Below are 17870 nucleotides of genomic sequence, written 5' to 3'. Positions count from 1 at the left end.
TCTAGAATCACTTTAAAACTACTTGATTAAATATAAAACAGAAAGTGATCTATGAGAGTGGTCGTAAATTAGAGGAAGACATAGGTTTAATTTATGATTGAAGAAAGTTTTTTATTTATTAATTGGAACAAAGTGTAAAATGACGATATTTGTATTTTATCAACAAGGCACTCATGGTGCAAGCCACAGTTACTTGGTAACCACGATTTGTTTATTAAAAGTTGATTCCCTATTCTTTTGAATAGAGAATTCTTTGTGCACATCGCTTGTATAATCCCATTAAAAAAATGAGGCAATATTTAAGAGTAAACATCTTTGCCGAAGGATGCTTGCAGCCACTGAAAGGTTTCTATTAAGCTGCATTTATAATTCAGTCAGTACACTACTGTCACGAGAATGTGGTTCTTGCTGAAAAAACATGTGCATGTGTGGTAAGAACATCATGTATGTAAATGTATTTATACTGGTCCTCAAGTACAATCACACTTTTCAAATATTGTACCAAGTTCTTTAACATGCACTATATGTCCACGGGACCAACAGCTTTACATCCCATCAGAAGGATGAGGCAATGAGAATAAAGCATCTAAGGATAATTAGTATACTAAAGATAGGCTCGAACCCATGCCTATCAATTGCTAGTCCGATATTACCTTTATACCATCACTCTCTTCACTATATACTGCACCCAACACAATCCAAGACGGTCTCCCATCCAGAAATTTGCTTCGGTTGTATGATGATAACTGTGTTTCAACGCCGTATATCCTATATGGCCATATTGGACTAAGGTGGGACACAGTGGAGATCTTTTGGATCATCTAAATGATTTATCTTACAAACACTAAACAGAATGCTGTGCTTTAACTAACAGTATACTGTACTTTACAAGGACACTAGGACAAAAGTTTCATTCATGTGATCAAGTCAAAAGCTCCTTAGATTCATTAATACTGTTATTTTCATGTGAGCATTCTCTACTGCATAATTACTCTATTCATTCTTCTCTAATGACATCCATCCAATTCAATTCTTTGACAAATTAATATGAAATGGTTTTATTACATTGTGTCATCATCATTTACAATAGTTTAACATTTTAAATGTACAGTAAAGTTGTATCATTTTTATGTATAGTAATTGTAATTTTTAGTGTTATACATAATTCATGGAAATGTTCATGTTGTTACTATACTTCATTCATTATGTTGCCAGATGTAGAGATTATTATTCAATTATATTGAAGATATTATCTCTTACCAATTTGTAACAAGTGAACAATTGAAAATCATACATTAATTGAATTTAACATTCAAAACGGATTGAAATTATATGTAATAAACCGGTACTAAATTTCTACTGAAATTAATATAAATAGTTTTTTTTTTTTTTAAAGCAAAGAAAATGTTTATTATTCAGATAATTCAAATTCAGCCCAGAACAAATATGGAAATCACTATTTTATATTGCAAAGACAAATGTAATTACCTAATAATAATTTCCAAAATTCTGTTTTCGTGTTATATTTTTCAAATAAAATTATACGAAAATTTAATTCGTACTTAAAAGACGTATTGACAATCTGTAATTGAAGATTACACAAATTTATGTGCCATAGAATTTGTCTCAAGCTGAGGTAATGTGTTTAACGCCGACTGCATTTACATTATATTGTGATATAAGTCTACTTGTAAGTTAATTTTGCTGCTGCTACTCATCATGATACCTTGCTGTGTAGGATTGCATTTTTTGACACCTGATGACTTGGCTCTTATCGATAATAAAGAAATATGGTTGTTAATATTTTCATTAGCACTGCATATTTCATCTTTAAATATTATTTACTTGTAAATTCTGACTCCATATTTGTACCATCTGATTCTTGTTGAAGAGAAAGAAATATTGAAATTTTAATTATCATATTATTTGATTATGGTTTCAAGAACGGTATTCAACATTTCTGGGAATAATTATGTTGAAAATTATTATTTTACAAATATTTAATTGCGATATTACATTTTGTTTTAACATTTAGATGTTAATTACAGCATTATCTTTTACTAAACATTTTTAATTACCTGTAAATATGAAGGTACTTTCCATATCTCTTTACAAGAATTTATAATCTTTGTGACCTTTATCAATGAAAATCATTCATTTATTTCTTTTGAAATCGTTAGGTTTAATAAATTATTATTGTAAGCTTCTGGTTGTTTTCTTCTTAAATCCTATATTCATTATTACCATATTTTCTTTTCAAATATGCATGTTCAATAAAATATTGCAATGTTTTTTTAAATCTCTTATTTCATTTATTTTTTATTAAAAATGTCAATTGAAAAAATATCAATTCATCAATTTAAATCCTCATTTTTTTAATCAACCTGACTTTTGATGATTTCCTCCACCTAGGCCTACTTCCGTTATATACACAAAATAATGGGCATTCATGAGTAATGATTCTTTATAACACTTGACATTTAAATCTTGATCTTCATCAGTGCTAGCAACGGTAATGATATGTTTTTTAGGATTTTATTAAAATATCTCCATTTAAATTTGTAGTGGTAGTATTATATACCTTTTCTTTGCATTGTCATCCCAGTAACAACTTAAATTTATAAATACAGGTTAGTTGATTTTGTAACTCATCTGTCTAGCTTACAGTATACCTGGATAAACCGAAATTGCCATTTTTCTCTTTGAGAAGAGCACTGAAATACTGTACATATACTGTTCATTAAATACCCCTATCAGACAATGATACATTCCATGAAGCATGTCGCCAAGTGGTAGTATCCAAATACACCACAAATATATATATTTTTTTTTTTAGACATGGTAGAGGTAATCATGTCTGAATGAGGAGCTACCAATTGTAGCTCATCTACCAACAAACATATTTAAATATTTATTGTTTTGCATTATAAAGTCATTTTTTACTATTGTTCTGTTGTCTGTCAACAGCTTTCATCTCATAGGACTCTGACTCTTCTGTCTTGTTTTCTGCTTGCATAGATTCATCAATTTCCCCTTATATAATTTTCTCTTCTTGATTGACAATAATTTACGAAACGAAATTGAAAAGACATAAAAACATAGTACAAAATATAATTGTACTACAGTACCCTGCAATCATGTTCGTAGGAAAAATGTCTCAAAATGCAACACAACTAGGTACATTGAATCAGGTACCTGGATTGGCAAACAGGAGAATAATAAAAGGGCGATATATTTTATTTATTTATTGCTTAAAATATTGGTAAATTTCCTATCACTGTAAGTGAAAGTTGATTTCAATAAAGTAATAACTTTATAAATATTTTCATATTTAATCTGTATCATTGAATAAATAGTTGTTTTGAACTTTTTCTATATAAATAACAATAAGATCAATCCAGTTTTCCAATTAATGTGTGCATCGGTCTATTCATTTACCACTAGTTTGTTTTGTTTGTTTTTTTGCAATGGTTCAATGATATTAATAATAACTGCTGGTTGTTATGTATTGTATGTTTAATATGTTTATTTAAAAGTGCTAACTTGACTATAATTGACTGGCTGGCAAATGAATTATATTGAGATAAGTAAACAGCTAAATAAACATTTTGTCGTCATCCAATCAGAATTGAACCATTCCATGAAAGCTCCAGTGGTCTAATGGTTGAGTGTCTACTACCTACTGTAGTTCGAATCTTGGTTTGTGTGGCTTTTTTTAAATTCTCTCTTTAATTAATTTTCAGTATATCACTGCGTAGTTTAGAGTTTCTCTATTCCTGTATATTTATGTGACATATTTCAACTACACTACTTGTTCGTCAATTATTTACGAATTTTGTAATTTTACAGATCACAACCGAGTGCATGCCGCCGATGTACTCCATGCTGTGTACTATCTATCTACTCAACAAATCCCTGGATTCACTCAAGTCAACGTTGATGATCAGGACAACATGAAAGAAGGATCAGATGGTAAAACTCGCATCAAATTTGCATAAAATTTGCATACTAGCAAATATTTTTTCAGCACTGTTGCACATAAATTTGCATAATTATGGCATGACAGAATGAAATCTTATACCAACATTTTAGTATAAATGTTATAGAAGACTTTTAGTAGAATTAGCAGATATCATCTCCGTGTAATCTATACAATTACTGAATTTGACCTATTAAATGCCCATGGGTTTCAACTACAAGATTTGATTAGTATTTTTACAAAACTATGGCTTTACTCAATATTTATTATACTCCAATCAAGCATTGTGTCTTAAAAGAAGCCTAATTTGAGAGGTCATTTTTTATTCGAGTATTGTATTATATTTTACCAAATATGGTGATTATATGCTGCTCTTGTTTGTAGTTGAAAACAACAACAATGCACTTTACGTCATTCTTTCTTCTAATCCACACTCGCATTGAATTTATTTCCAAATACCAATTTCTTCTTATTTACGTCAATATACTGATGAAATGTTTTGATGTGTTTAAGAGAACGCATCACATTTGAAAGAAACATGACGCATTGCCTTGCTATCAAATCTACTTTACAATTTATATTTCATGTTAGAACATACGGCTTGAAGCCTGCTGCCTATTAAATCACTTAAAAGCTCAGATAATTACTTTTGCCAGGGGTATTGTTTTTGTCCTTGTTTGTTTGTCCTGCCTGGTGATATTTTTTAAAATTTCTAGTTGCTTAGTGAGTGATAAATTGCTGTTTCTTCAATGTGACTTAAGATTTATGTTATGTTACAATTCATAAAAAAAAATTGTGATTAATATTTTGGATTACCTTTTGTATTGATGATTATTTCTACAGTACATGGTACAAAACATTTTGTTTGTATATATAAAGTCTCTTTGGAAAATATTATGCTTAAATTCAAGTTAATAAACTACCAATTCTAAATCCATCTTTGATCTGTTTTTTTTTTCTTTTTTTAAATATTCCACTCCCTTTTTATAAGATGTTTTCTCTATACAGTGAATATGTTTTGTGTGAATGGATTGCCTATTAGAACAGTGATTAAATTTGCTGTCGGCAATATTTGGAAATATCACTAAGAAATAATAAATGTACCTAGTTCAAGGCAATATCAAGTACTGCTTCTTGTGCAACTGTACAATGCATATTAATATTACACATTTGTTATATAAATGTATTAACTGATAACAGTTTTGTAATAAAATATTTTTAGTGCTTGATGAAGTAAATATTGCTGCCCATCATACACCGACCGTGACACCAAGGGCTAGTTTTACCACAGATGTAAGCTATGGTATCTTAGCACTAAATCTACCAGCTCTGGAGCTTATGGCACTGTACACAGCTGCAGCCATGCATGACTATGATCATCCAGGAAGAACTAATGCTTTCCTGGTTGCTACCAGCGCACCTGAGGTATAAGTTATTTATTGATAATGATTATTATTATCTAAAAATGACACTTCAATCAAGACAAGAACATTTTTACAAAATTAATTCCAACGAGATCAATATTGTAAGATACAAATTCTTATATATATCCACATCGTCATAGTGTGGGTTCAGGTGGAGGGAAGTTGGCTTTGAAAAAGTTGTGGTTGATCCAAATGATTTAACAATTTCTATATATGTTTTGCAGGCGATTCTGTATAATGATCGATCGGTATTAGAAAGTCATCACGCTGCTGCCTCGTGGAAACTACTCCTGTCAAAAAGTGAATTCAACTTCTTATCATCACTTGATCCTGCAGAATTTAAAAGATTCCGATTTCTTGTTGTTGAGTATATCTTAGCGACAGATTTAAAAAGACACTTTGATTTCTTAGTTGAATTTAACGCCAAGGTGAGAGTTTATAAGTTTGTGTTTAAATAGACCATGGATATCGCTGCGTGTTCAAAAGAATTGAGAATAACACTTTGACACATAAAACATTTTTAATGCTCTCTGGGGGGTGCTTAATTGAACGAGGTACTTAAGGAAATTATTGTTATAATTATGTATAACTTCAGATAGTAAGTATTTATGTTTGAGAAAATGACATGCACTGCTATTCATAGACGTACTTAAATCCTAGGATATAGTAAGGGTATAGTTTATGGCATCAGTCGTAGGGATACAAGCAAACATAAATGATTTTTCCAACAAGGGGTTTATCAATATTAGGTAATGGCCAAATGTTTTTAATAATATTCTGCCAAAAGTGGAAAAATAAATCTTTCTATGCTTCTTGTTGTACATTGCGCAACAGACATGCATGTGGAGAGTAGTTAAGTATCACTCCATGTAATATTGTAGACTACCAATATATAATGCTTTAATTGACATGCCATTCTACCTTCAGTGTCCCATCATAACACGATGTTATTTATTGCACACGTGAAACTTTCTTTTAATAACTTCCTAATAGAAATTAAACAAATTTATGTTAATAGACAATAGCAGGTGCTGTACCATTTGATTTTAAATATATCGTCAATTTTCAGGTGAATGATATTGATGCACCTGGCATCAACTGGGCCTCTGAGAATGACCGGATGCTTGCTTGCCAGATGTGCATCAAGCTAGCCGACATTTGTGGCCCAACGAAAACCAAAGATCTTCACATCAACTGGACAAATCGTATTACTGAAGAATTTTATGATCAGGTATCCTCTAATTTGTCTAGGAATTTGGGTCATTTTATCTTGTCAATTTATGTAAATATGCACATTTTAGCCAGTTTTTGTATTGACAACGTCTCTTTCTAATATCAATCAACTGTACACTTTATTTAAAAAAAAGAGAATTACTAACAATTATATATAATTCCATTTTGATATAAATGTAGATAGAAAAGGTAATAATTGACATTTGGATGATTATAAAAAAAAATACATCACTAAAAAAATTAAAATTATTTTTAATTTTAAGGGTGACGATGAGAGAAAAATGGGTCTACCTGTCTCTCCTTACATGGACAGACATAATGCCCAGCTACCAAAATTACAAGAAGGGTTTATAAATCACCTAGTGGCACCGCTGTGTAACTCTTATGGGTCGGCTGGTCTGCTGCCAGGAGTGTGGGTCGACGAGTCCAGTGACAGTGAAGATGATGATGGTATGTGTCAATCATTTTATATTCTATAATTATCATACAGCTGTGTAAAGATGATTTAATTTTGGGTCAATGATATATATATATACATTTTTACTGTCTATTTGGCCTCCAATTAAAGCATTTATATTATACATAATTAATTTATTTGGTTGATATGATAAGCTTTATAATGGAGATATATTAGTTGTAACTATAGATATTGGATCTTATTGGTCTTATGTACTACAGCTGGTCTTTTTTCTCCTGAAATTTGGAGCACTTGTGGCCTAAATAATATGAATATTCATGATAATCTTGAATTAATTATTATTATACTGTATTTTTATCAATATGATGATAATAATAATAATAATAATAATAATAATTGTGGTTTAGAAAGTGATTATTCACGAAGCAGCTTGATGCGCTGTGCATGTACTCATATGGTGTGGATGTAGGTTCCATAACATTTACCTCTTTTATAAGGTTAAGTCAGGATTTTAATGGTTATCGTAATTTATGTCTTATTTAATATCTGTAATTAATACATTTTATATTATAATTATATTAATTATTAATGTTGTTATTTTCTGTAGAAAAAAGCAAGAAGTTACCTACATTTGACGATTCGTTTCCAATGCCGAAGGTGAAAGAGGAAGATGATGAGGACGAGATTGAGGAAGAGGACACATCAAGTGAAGGTGCTACAGGTAAGTAGATCATCTCAGGCTTAAAAGCGATTATAATCACCGGACAAAATAAGTCGTATTTCCCATTTTTGTTCTGCTCTAAATCCAGAGTTTTGTTTTTTTAAACTTTCATGCCATAAAATGCAAATGTTCATATATTGAATATAAGAAAAACAATTCGAAAAATATGATAATTATATAAGACATTTTTTTAAAGCGTGTTACCATACCAGTTCATGAGAATGGAAAACTGAATTTTCTTGAAGACCTTGACCTTAAACAGATAAATTGTGACTGTGACAAACTTTCTTATCTTTGGATTATTCTAGATTAATCGCCATGAGAATTGCATGTTTCATAAACTCAATGTGTATCCAGGGATTACATATTATTTTTTAGTCGCATTCCACAACTAACATCTTAATACACTTTTACTTATTAATATAAAAGGATTTAGAAAAGACGTCTGTGATGTAATATTATGTTAAATAGCGTCTCGTTCGTATGTATCGGTGAATTCCAAAAGATTATTTTAGTTACATTTCTACGTACAAACATTTTAATACTGTATATACATACTTAGGTTTTATATTCTTATTTTATTTCTAATTACTGTAGTAGAAATTATATTGTTTTAATTTTTTTTTATTGTATCAAATATTATTAAGAAATGGCGCACCTTTAATTTTCTAAATTAATTTATATTTTTTAGGAAATGCTAAATTCCGAGTAAGAGGAAAAAACAAAACCAGAAAAATGACAAGTATTTTAACAAAACACTTAAAAGAAAACCATGAAATGTGGGTGAAAATATTAAAAGCAGAAGAGGAAGAACAGAAAAGAAAAGAAAAACAAGAAATAAAAGAGAAAGAAGATAGCAACAAGATGGCTATAATACAGGAGGAGAAATTAGGTTGTTGTGAGGATAACAGTGAAACTAAAGAGAATGACGAACTAAAGGAAACAGCTTGTACTACAGAAATTAAAGAAGAAACATGAGACAAGGTCGAAGTGTAAATAGCTACCAATTAATCAAACAACTGTACTTATTTTATTATTAAGTTATATAGAATATTATATAGATATATCTCTGTGGTGGGTCAAAAACAGGGAGTAAGGGCCAACAAAAAAACAATACGGAAACAGGGTCCAGAAATAGTAGTGCAAACAAAATAGGGAAGATGGTTTAAAGAAACATGGGCCTGATCCAACATTTTGTCGGTGTCCAGTTTAAAATGAGGACGCAAAAATACTTATGGGCGGAGAAACTAAAACGTAACATAGTTTGTATAGGTAGGATTTGCCAATGTGTATTACAATATTGTGTATATTTTATGTTAGATATATGTAGAGGTTGTGTCTATGTGAAACAAGTGGTTTTAAGCTTTTTATTAAATTTTATTTGTCTTAATTTATTTAACTGAAATTTAACAACTATATATATTTTTGCCACAAAATTTGATGCCATGCTATATGAATATTATATTAAATTACTATGGTTATAATTATTATTAATAACAATCATTAATATTTTTATTTTGTTCTAAAAATTTATTTTATACTGAAATGATTATTACTTTTTAAAACAACCCATTTTGAAATCAAATTGTACAATTAATTCAAAATTTGTCTTTCCTTTTGTTATTTTTTGTAATATTTTAAAAATTAATTGCAATACAAATTATGTTTTTCATTGAGTTTAAGTTAATTCTTTAATTTAATTTTTTATTTTTATTCATTATCAAATGTACAAAAACATATCAGTATTTTTTTTTTAAATGCCAAGCTTATGAGGAATAGCTAATTGTAAAAGAAACAATTAGTGTAATTTTCTTACATATATACCGACAATGATACATAGCGTTTCCGGAAGTATCTATACATATTAGACTGTCTTTACAGAAATACAAGCAGTGTATAACTATGGTTTACATTATAAACTTTACTGCATGACATGGTACTTAGCTGCAAAATACCACGTTCTCACACAGCACGTTTTCGCTAAATACAACTGCGATCTTTTTCGCAGTAAGCCAGTCGAATATGGTACATTTTTTACCAGAAAAAAATCATACTGGTTTAGGAAAAATTAAATTACCGGAATTTATTCTTGTGTTTAAAAGCAATCCAATCAGGACAGGAACAAACAAAAACTGTCGCAGTTAGCTAGCTTACCTTAGCTAACACTAACTGCAATCAGATTTTCTGATGTGTTGTGCAAAAAATGAAAAACTGCTGGCATGATAATCAAATGTTTCAAATTTGAAAAAAAAACCAATGTTTTTATACAAATGGAGGTTATAGCTACGAGCCGTGGGGCAATATTCATTTATATTCAGTTTGTAATTTTGAGAATTAACCTCCAAAAAAAACACACAATACAATCTTATTAATATTATTTATTTATACTCGTTAAACACAATCATATTCTCTTATAATAGTATCCATTTTAGATATTATTTTTTAGATTGTGGTTTACACATATGTGCATCAATGTATGGTTTAAATTTTAAGCCGGGGTGTATGGTCTTTGATAGAATTTTAGTCCAGAATAGTTTTAGCAGTATTAACATTCAATCAAATATATTTTGTACATAATCATACACTTTTCCTAGCTACAATATTAGTAATGTTAAGATAAATTCTATTTTAGGTTTAGTTTTTATTTCTTTTCATCAAGAGAAGATTATATTTTATTCTATAGATCAAATGCATTAATACTGGTTCGCACAGAATTTAAAAACAATTTGTTCTTTATATCAATACATTAAATATTCTTAGAACCGCTATTAAGCCTTTGAAACTGGTGTCCCCTGAATAGAATTTGGCCGTATTTTTTGTGGTGTTGGTTTCACTGAAAAGTGAAAGTGTGTCACAAAGGAGGGGTTCTCTTGTATATGCAAAATATCTATTAATATGAAACATACACATTGACACATTAGCTATCTGAAGCATTCATAATGACAGCAAAGCTCTATTATTTAGTTTATATCTATACCTACTTTAGATTTAGGGTTAAAGTTTACTGTTGATGTAAATATTTTGTGATAGCAGATGGTGTAAAAATAGTATTTTTTCAGAATAATTTATTGTAGTGTAGCTCAGATTAGATGTTTCCAGCAAATATATTTAGTGTAATTGACATGAACGTGTGTAGGGCATCTACCAGGTGTAAAATGTATACAAGAGATTCCACTCTACCGAAGAATACCATATATTAGCTTATGTAATATATTACCTATTGAATGTAATCACTCTGGCATACCAAATCAAAATTTTGAACAGTTGAACAAGAACAGTTTATAAGAGGAATGAAGTTGAGGTTTATCATTCCTCTTTTACCGGTACCGTACTGAGTAATAATTAACAATATAGCCAAACAAATAGATTTTATAATGTGTTTATCACAATATACACATATGTGATATCGCTGAACATATTTTGTTTTATTGTTTTGCATATTGATATATACTGTATATATGGAATATAAATGAAAATAAAGATAGACTAACACCAAGTTAAATAAATATGTAAATGGTGAAAATGAAAACGTATAAAAAAATAATCAGTTTTAGGACACCATATATATGGTTATGGTAATTGTAAATAAGGACAAGTTGCTTCTATTTCTCGGTGCTCCTACTAAACACACACTTTGTCCGGCAACAATGTCTGCTTTTTTATTCCCTGTGCAATAATGTTGATTGTAGCCTGAATTAAAGTAAACATTTATTCAAATCGAAAAGTAAATTACTAGGGAAAAAAGTGAATTTTTTATAATATTTAAAGCAGGTTGTAAACAATTATCATGATTTATTGTTTTGAAAAATTGTACCCAGCTTTGAAGACTTTATAAGTTCTTTTTAAACGAATTATCCGTCCCAGAGCATGATTATATTGCATCACCTTTTTACATCATTTACATACATGATACATAAATGCAAATTTAGTGAAAAGTAATATCAGCTTGATACAACACCCAGCACCAAGCATTGTGGTAGTTGGAGTTATATTTTCACTTTTTTGTTTATAGATAGATGGATCACGTTAAACAGAATTTTAATAGTAAGGAACGTGCTCGCGAAATATGTTTTACCGAATCATTGTAAAGATGTTTAGGAGACAAATCTATATTAAATAACTTGTTACTTGAAAAATTACTATACAGTAGGCCTACATGGTTGGTAAACAAATATGTAATCAAGTAATTTACAATTTTGTTTTTTTTCTTAATTATCTAAAGTAACTTGGCTGTTGACTTGTTGTAATAAGCTGCGAGGACAGCTTATATTCAGTTAAAGTTATCGTGTCTACTGCAAGCTCAACAAAATTATAGGCCTACCTGAGAATTGTATTTTAGTAGGTATAGTTGTGAATTAAGTAGTTTGTAAACATATTTTACATTTTCAAATAAATGAGTGTCATTAGGCTAGCGCCCTCTTTAACGGCTAGTTTTTACCTAGTTCTAATAGTCGCTAAACTCTGTAATATGTATAGCTCTGTATATATTTCAATTAACTTGTAATAGTAATAGTTATAGAATTAGCCTACATTTTATTTACCAGACTTACCTACAGTATAACCGTCTAGGCACATTACTGCCGTATTAAATGCCCAAAAAATACTACAGTATAAGTATACCGTATATACAGTATAACTGTGTATTGCGTGTCTGTGGGATAAACGACGTTTTTTAACAATTTTGTGTAAAAAAATAAACTCGGTTATAAATTGGTAGAGGGAAAGGATTCACCACAGAATCTTGTAGGAAATTACAATTGATAATTTACTTGTACACATTGGAACAATTAGTGCTTTAAAGACCACATCGATTAGCAGTTCACAACAGACAACATATAATATAGGCCTAACACATAACATAAGCGAGTAAACCCTGTATCGTTTCATAACAAACTACAACTCCCCGCACCCCCCCCCCCCCTCCCAGACAGAAGGAGGTTGTTAAAAGTTAGGAAAGTGTAGTCGAGTGTTTTTGTTTAGTGGTAATATTAAAACATTATGTTTAGAAGTATTTTGAACTAGGGCCGGTTGCAAGCCTTTCGATAGGGCCGGCTAATATGTGTTGTGAATATTACTAGTTCTTATAAAATGAAGGTAATGTTTTAAGATGACTTTTGCAGGCCTATTGCTTACAATGTAAATAGTGGTAGAACGATACGAGTAACTCAGTGGAAGTCTTGTAGGAGAGCAATAAACTCGTCAGTATTTATGAGCTCGTCAATCGTAGTCGTAGCTTGTTTCGTTCTTGTTTCTATAAGTTTCGTCAGGGAGTTGTTGTTTATCGTCTTCTGTTCACTATCATCATATAAATAATAAATATATACAATCTTCTTCGCTAGCGCCGCTACTACCATCGTCGGATCACTGTTAACCCTGTCGTCATTTGATCGTCGTCATCGTGGTTAACACCATTTGATCGTCGTCGTCATCTTCATCGTGGTTAACATCATGTGATCGTCGTCGTCTTCATCGTGGTTAACATCATTTGATCGTCGTCGTCTTCATCGTGGTTAACATCATTTGATCGTCGTCATGGTTAACATCATTTGATCGTCGTCGTCTTCATCGTGGTTAACATAATTTGATCGTCGTCGTCTTCATCGTGGTTAACATCATTTGATCGTCGTCGCGACGCGTCCAATAACAATATTGAAAATTGGACAGTGCAGGTGGATATATAAATTGATGAATTCCACTGACGTATCGTATAAAATGTCGATCTTTTCTAACACTAACCGACACCGTTGTATCTATCCTGTAGGTTTTAAGCAATAATAAACGGTTAATTAGATTTAATATCAATAAACGGTGCGCTTATTTGCTCCGAGCGCTTAAATCGTGCAGGATCGGCAGCACAACGTAAATCAGAAGTTAGTGCTGAAAAACGTGGGCAATCACGAAGTCAATTGCCAACATTGATATCAAATCTAAATAGATTATTTAAACAATTAATCAGTTTTGACTGTTCCGAAGAATATTTCTTTGTAACAAAATGGTATTTGACTTTGAGCGCAATGCTCTTATTTACTACTGACTGCGAGTACTGCGTGCGTTGTTTACCGATTGACGGCCTCGTCGCCACCAACATACACCGAACGCGAGACACTACAATTTAGCCACGAGTCGTACACAATTCCAACATAAACTTCTCTGCTTACATTCAGGGTGATGTCTTTATACATTACTGTGATTTCAAGTAAACGAATATTGCTGGTTAAACAATGTTTGAAACAAAAGAACTGTCGGTTAATTAATCAAATCCGATGAAAAGAAAACGATGATGTACTGGTAATATTTTAAGTGTGTTTGTTCTGCACTTAATACACGCTTATTCAGGGAGTATTTCTTGTCATCTTATAAACTCAGATACGTGTGTTTGTAGCAATGTTTACCCAGCAGTCGACAACTTATACCCTATTTGCTACTTGATTATATTTGGAAAATGAGTTAATCAAAATTAGGCTAAAATTATATTATAGAAATCGATAACAACCGCAAAATGTTATATCGACAGTATAAAAATAAAAAAAAGAAAAAGAAATGTTGAAAAAAGTATAACGGTAGCAAAAATAGTTTAGTACTGCGAATAACCACACCCGGTTGATTAGGCATTCTCCAGAGACGCACAGATGACCTGTTTGTCTGTGTCCGTCAACTCCACAACATAACAATGTAACAGGATTCACTATTTTCCAGATTAAACATTGTTTTGGCTTCTTTTTGTTTTTATGTGTCCAATGTGAGGAGGTTACGTGGTTGTTTTTATGTGTCCAATGTGAGGAGGTTACATGGTTGTTTTTATGTGTCCAATGTGAGGAGGTTACATGGTTGTTTTTATGTGTCCAATGTGAGGAGGTTACGTGGTTGTTTTTATGTGTCCAATGTGAGGAGGTTACGTGGTTGTCAAGTTGACTGCAGTTCCTCTCCTCAATTTTCCAGGATCGTTAATGATGATCGCATAACGAACACTTTGCTGTAATATCTTATTGTATAAGTGACGTGATGTGGCTTAATATACCGTTTAACCCATTTACGGCATGTTTTACTCGGTTCTACATCACGTTTTACATAATCATATCGTCTTTTAGATTAAACGTTAAGCCGTTGGTGGGCTAATGTGTAATAAGTATAATTCTTGCTTCTTGTTTTAGAGAAATATGCCCTATTCTTTAAAGAATACCGTTTTATAAATGGATGTGAAGGTTTATAGAGGCATACTTTATGCGTTATTTTTAAGTTGTAGAATTAAAATATTACATTCTACGATGTTTACTCTAATTGTATTTTTGGAAGATGGGCTCACATCTCAACATGTATTTGTGTATTAGGCATTACCTACTTTTAATCGGTCAATTAAGATCGGATAAGACATTCCAATTGAAGAAACGTTGTTCGAAGTGTTTCCCAAGACGGCTTACCAACAGATTTTCTGCTTGGCTAACTCACAATCGCGCACAATTCTGCAGGTGATCCGCAAAGCAGAGAAATAATCCAGGGTTCGGTCGACACACGACCGCCTGAGGGAGTGCTCCATTCAATTGATCGTATTGATTTCTGTCCTATACAAAATTATTAATATGATACGTTATGGTTATCTATAACACAATCGAAAATTAGACTTGTGTTTTGACGTGATCCGATAATTCAGTGATTGTTAAATAATAAATGACTTTGTCAATCACAAAGGCGTGTGAACAGGTAGTGAATTAACACAATTTGTCACGAATTTCGATTATTTTCTCCTATTCGTATAAAGACAAATACAATCACAGGTTTGTAGCTCAATGGATATTGCTAGGTCGTTTATTTTTTTTCTGATATCCTATTGCATGGATATGTTGACAGATTTGTGAGGATTTGATAAAACATTATAATAAACTGATCAGGTGCATCATATACTATTACATATGAAATTAACAGATAACGATTAGCAGGTTAATATCTCAATCAAGATATTCTGTTATCTAATATTAAATCATTCAAAATGTTGATTTATGCACCTGGTAAATACTAGTTGCGTCCTTTGTCAAAACTGAACAGACTAGAAGTACGGTATGGTATAAATAGGCCAACAGTATCGGCACGTATCCAATTCACTTTTTGATTTCATTCAACTTTATTAAAATGAAACTTTATAAATTGAAATTTAAATGGCTGTCTTAGAAGCCGGACACATTACCACATAGAATGACATAAAAGGCCTACGTATATTGGGCTCAACATGGCAAAGTACGGTAAGGAAATGTTCCTGGAAAGTTTTTAACTCGAGCCTAATTTGAGGCAGTGAACAGGACCATCCATGCGTCTTGTGACAACAAAAATTACCTAAATTAAACAAACGATTCTTGTGCATTTGATGAGACAGAAATCACTATATACACGTATACGTACTAGTAGTACACATCCAATCCACAATTGCTGAATTTCGAGCTGATACAAAAGAAAAAGGCCGAATTTAATAGACAAAACCATGAAACATCGAATCATATTGTAAAATAAGAAAATTTGTGATAGATAATCTAATGTAGGCACTTTAATTCGTTCGTGGGAATGGCACACATAAACTTGCTTTACCAATAACCGCCGTGAGATTGCCTTAAACACAAAGTAGCATTACAGTTATTTTAATCGACCCTTTCCATTGTAATCTGTTCACATTGATTCAATGAGGTCAGTTTCAAGAGTTTGTTTATCTGATTATTAATGAATTAAACCTAAATGAATTGCAATGCATCATTCCTATGATTATTATTGAGTAATTCGGGAGTAATTCTTCATTAAAAGCCCTACATCACTTTACTTACGCACATTCGAATAAAATAATGACGTGACGCATGCGCGTCAACTTTGTGAGATGTTTCGTGACGTTTTGATGAATTAGCAACATTTCTTTATTTTAAAAAATGTTTTCACACGAAAATGTCAAAATATAAAGGCGTAAATAAGAAGATTATTCAAAACCAGGGAGTAAACCGCAATTAAATTATTTCAGATGCTTTGTTATATTTACGCTTTACTTAACACACCATTATGCAGGCTGTATAATCATATTGAAATAATCGTTGGGTTACAGGATTCTCAGACGACGAACCAGTAAGACAATCCACACAAAACGTTAATTTCAATTAAGTATGTTTAATTAAGTCCACTAAGCTGTTCAAATCATCGATACATGCACCCGTGTACAAGTAAACGGTTCTTTTAACTCGTCACAGCCTTTCTCATGAAAGTACGTACACAGATACCGTACCTCTATTCGAACCAGATATCTTATAATAAAAGTATAGTCCATAATAGTATTATGGACTATACTGTAGTTTTCATTCCATTGAATAAGTTGGTTTGAATTGAAGATCCTAGGATATTTCGATGTTTAAAAACTACGGTTCTCTGCTTCACCAACTAATTGGTGATGATCGCGATTTAAACTAAATGTTTAATGAATGTTGTTCGTGTTCCTTAAAGATGGAACGAAAGCATTAGAAAAATGACAAGAATGTGATAATAGTGAAATAGTATGAAGATGTTATGGCGATGACATGACTAAGATGATATTAATGTGAATGAAAGTGGTGTTTACGCCACAAAAGTGAAGAGAAATAGTTTTCCCAGAGTAGTCGGTTTCGAACAAATAACAACGATTTCTAAATTGGCTGTTGCCATACCCGATTCTCAGTACTGACAAATCTCCACATACTACAATATTTGCCCAGTATCATAGGAATATTCGATAATACAGCATCACATGTGGTACACGTTATCGTGTTGGTTAAGGGATATGTTGGTATGATACCAGGCGATCTGAGACACATGTGATGCTATATTACAGAATGTTCCCATGATACTGGATAAATCTAGTTAACGTACCGATATTCTAGTGGATAGTGTAATTATAGATTTGGCTAAACTTCATTCTAACCTATGTAAAAAGAAAGCTTAAGAGAGATATAATGATTTAACTTTCTGAGAGAAACGAAACGTTAAAAGACAATGTTAATGATAAGAAAGAAATAATAGTAAAACTCTGTCTACACTATCAAAGTTTTACCAAAAAAAGTGTGATGCGCCCAAATATGGTGGTGATATGCCCAAATA

At 31.4% G+C, this 17870-nt stretch overlaps 1 protein-coding gene across 1 annotated transcript in view; it reads left to right on the top strand.

Moving 5' to 3' along the window:
* Positions 1 to 9471, top strand: part of LOC140040500 (cGMP-inhibited 3',5'-cyclic phosphodiesterase 3A-like) — a 28762-nt gene extending 19291 nt beyond the window's left edge. The window contains exons 7-13 of the mRNA XM_072086487.1: positions 3850 to 3972; positions 5202 to 5404; positions 5628 to 5831; positions 6473 to 6634; positions 6900 to 7086; positions 7662 to 7775; positions 8467 to 9471. Of these exons, the coding sequence (XP_071942588.1) occupies positions 3850 to 3972; positions 5202 to 5404; positions 5628 to 5831; positions 6473 to 6634; positions 6900 to 7086; positions 7662 to 7775; positions 8467 to 8753 (1280 nt within the window). The 3' untranslated portion in view covers positions 8754 to 9471. The remainder of the gene's footprint in view (positions 1 to 3849; positions 3973 to 5201; positions 5405 to 5627; positions 5832 to 6472; positions 6635 to 6899; positions 7087 to 7661; positions 7776 to 8466) is intronic.
* Positions 9472 to 17870: the final 8399 nt, after the last annotated feature.

This window comes from Antedon mediterranea, chromosome 2, assembly GCF_964355755.1.
Source record: "Antedon mediterranea chromosome 2, ecAntMedi1.1, whole genome shotgun sequence".
NCBI lineage: Eukaryota > Metazoa > Echinodermata > Crinoidea > Comatulida > Antedonidae > Antedon > Antedon mediterranea.
This window is presented reverse-complemented; position numbering and strand designations above follow the sequence as displayed.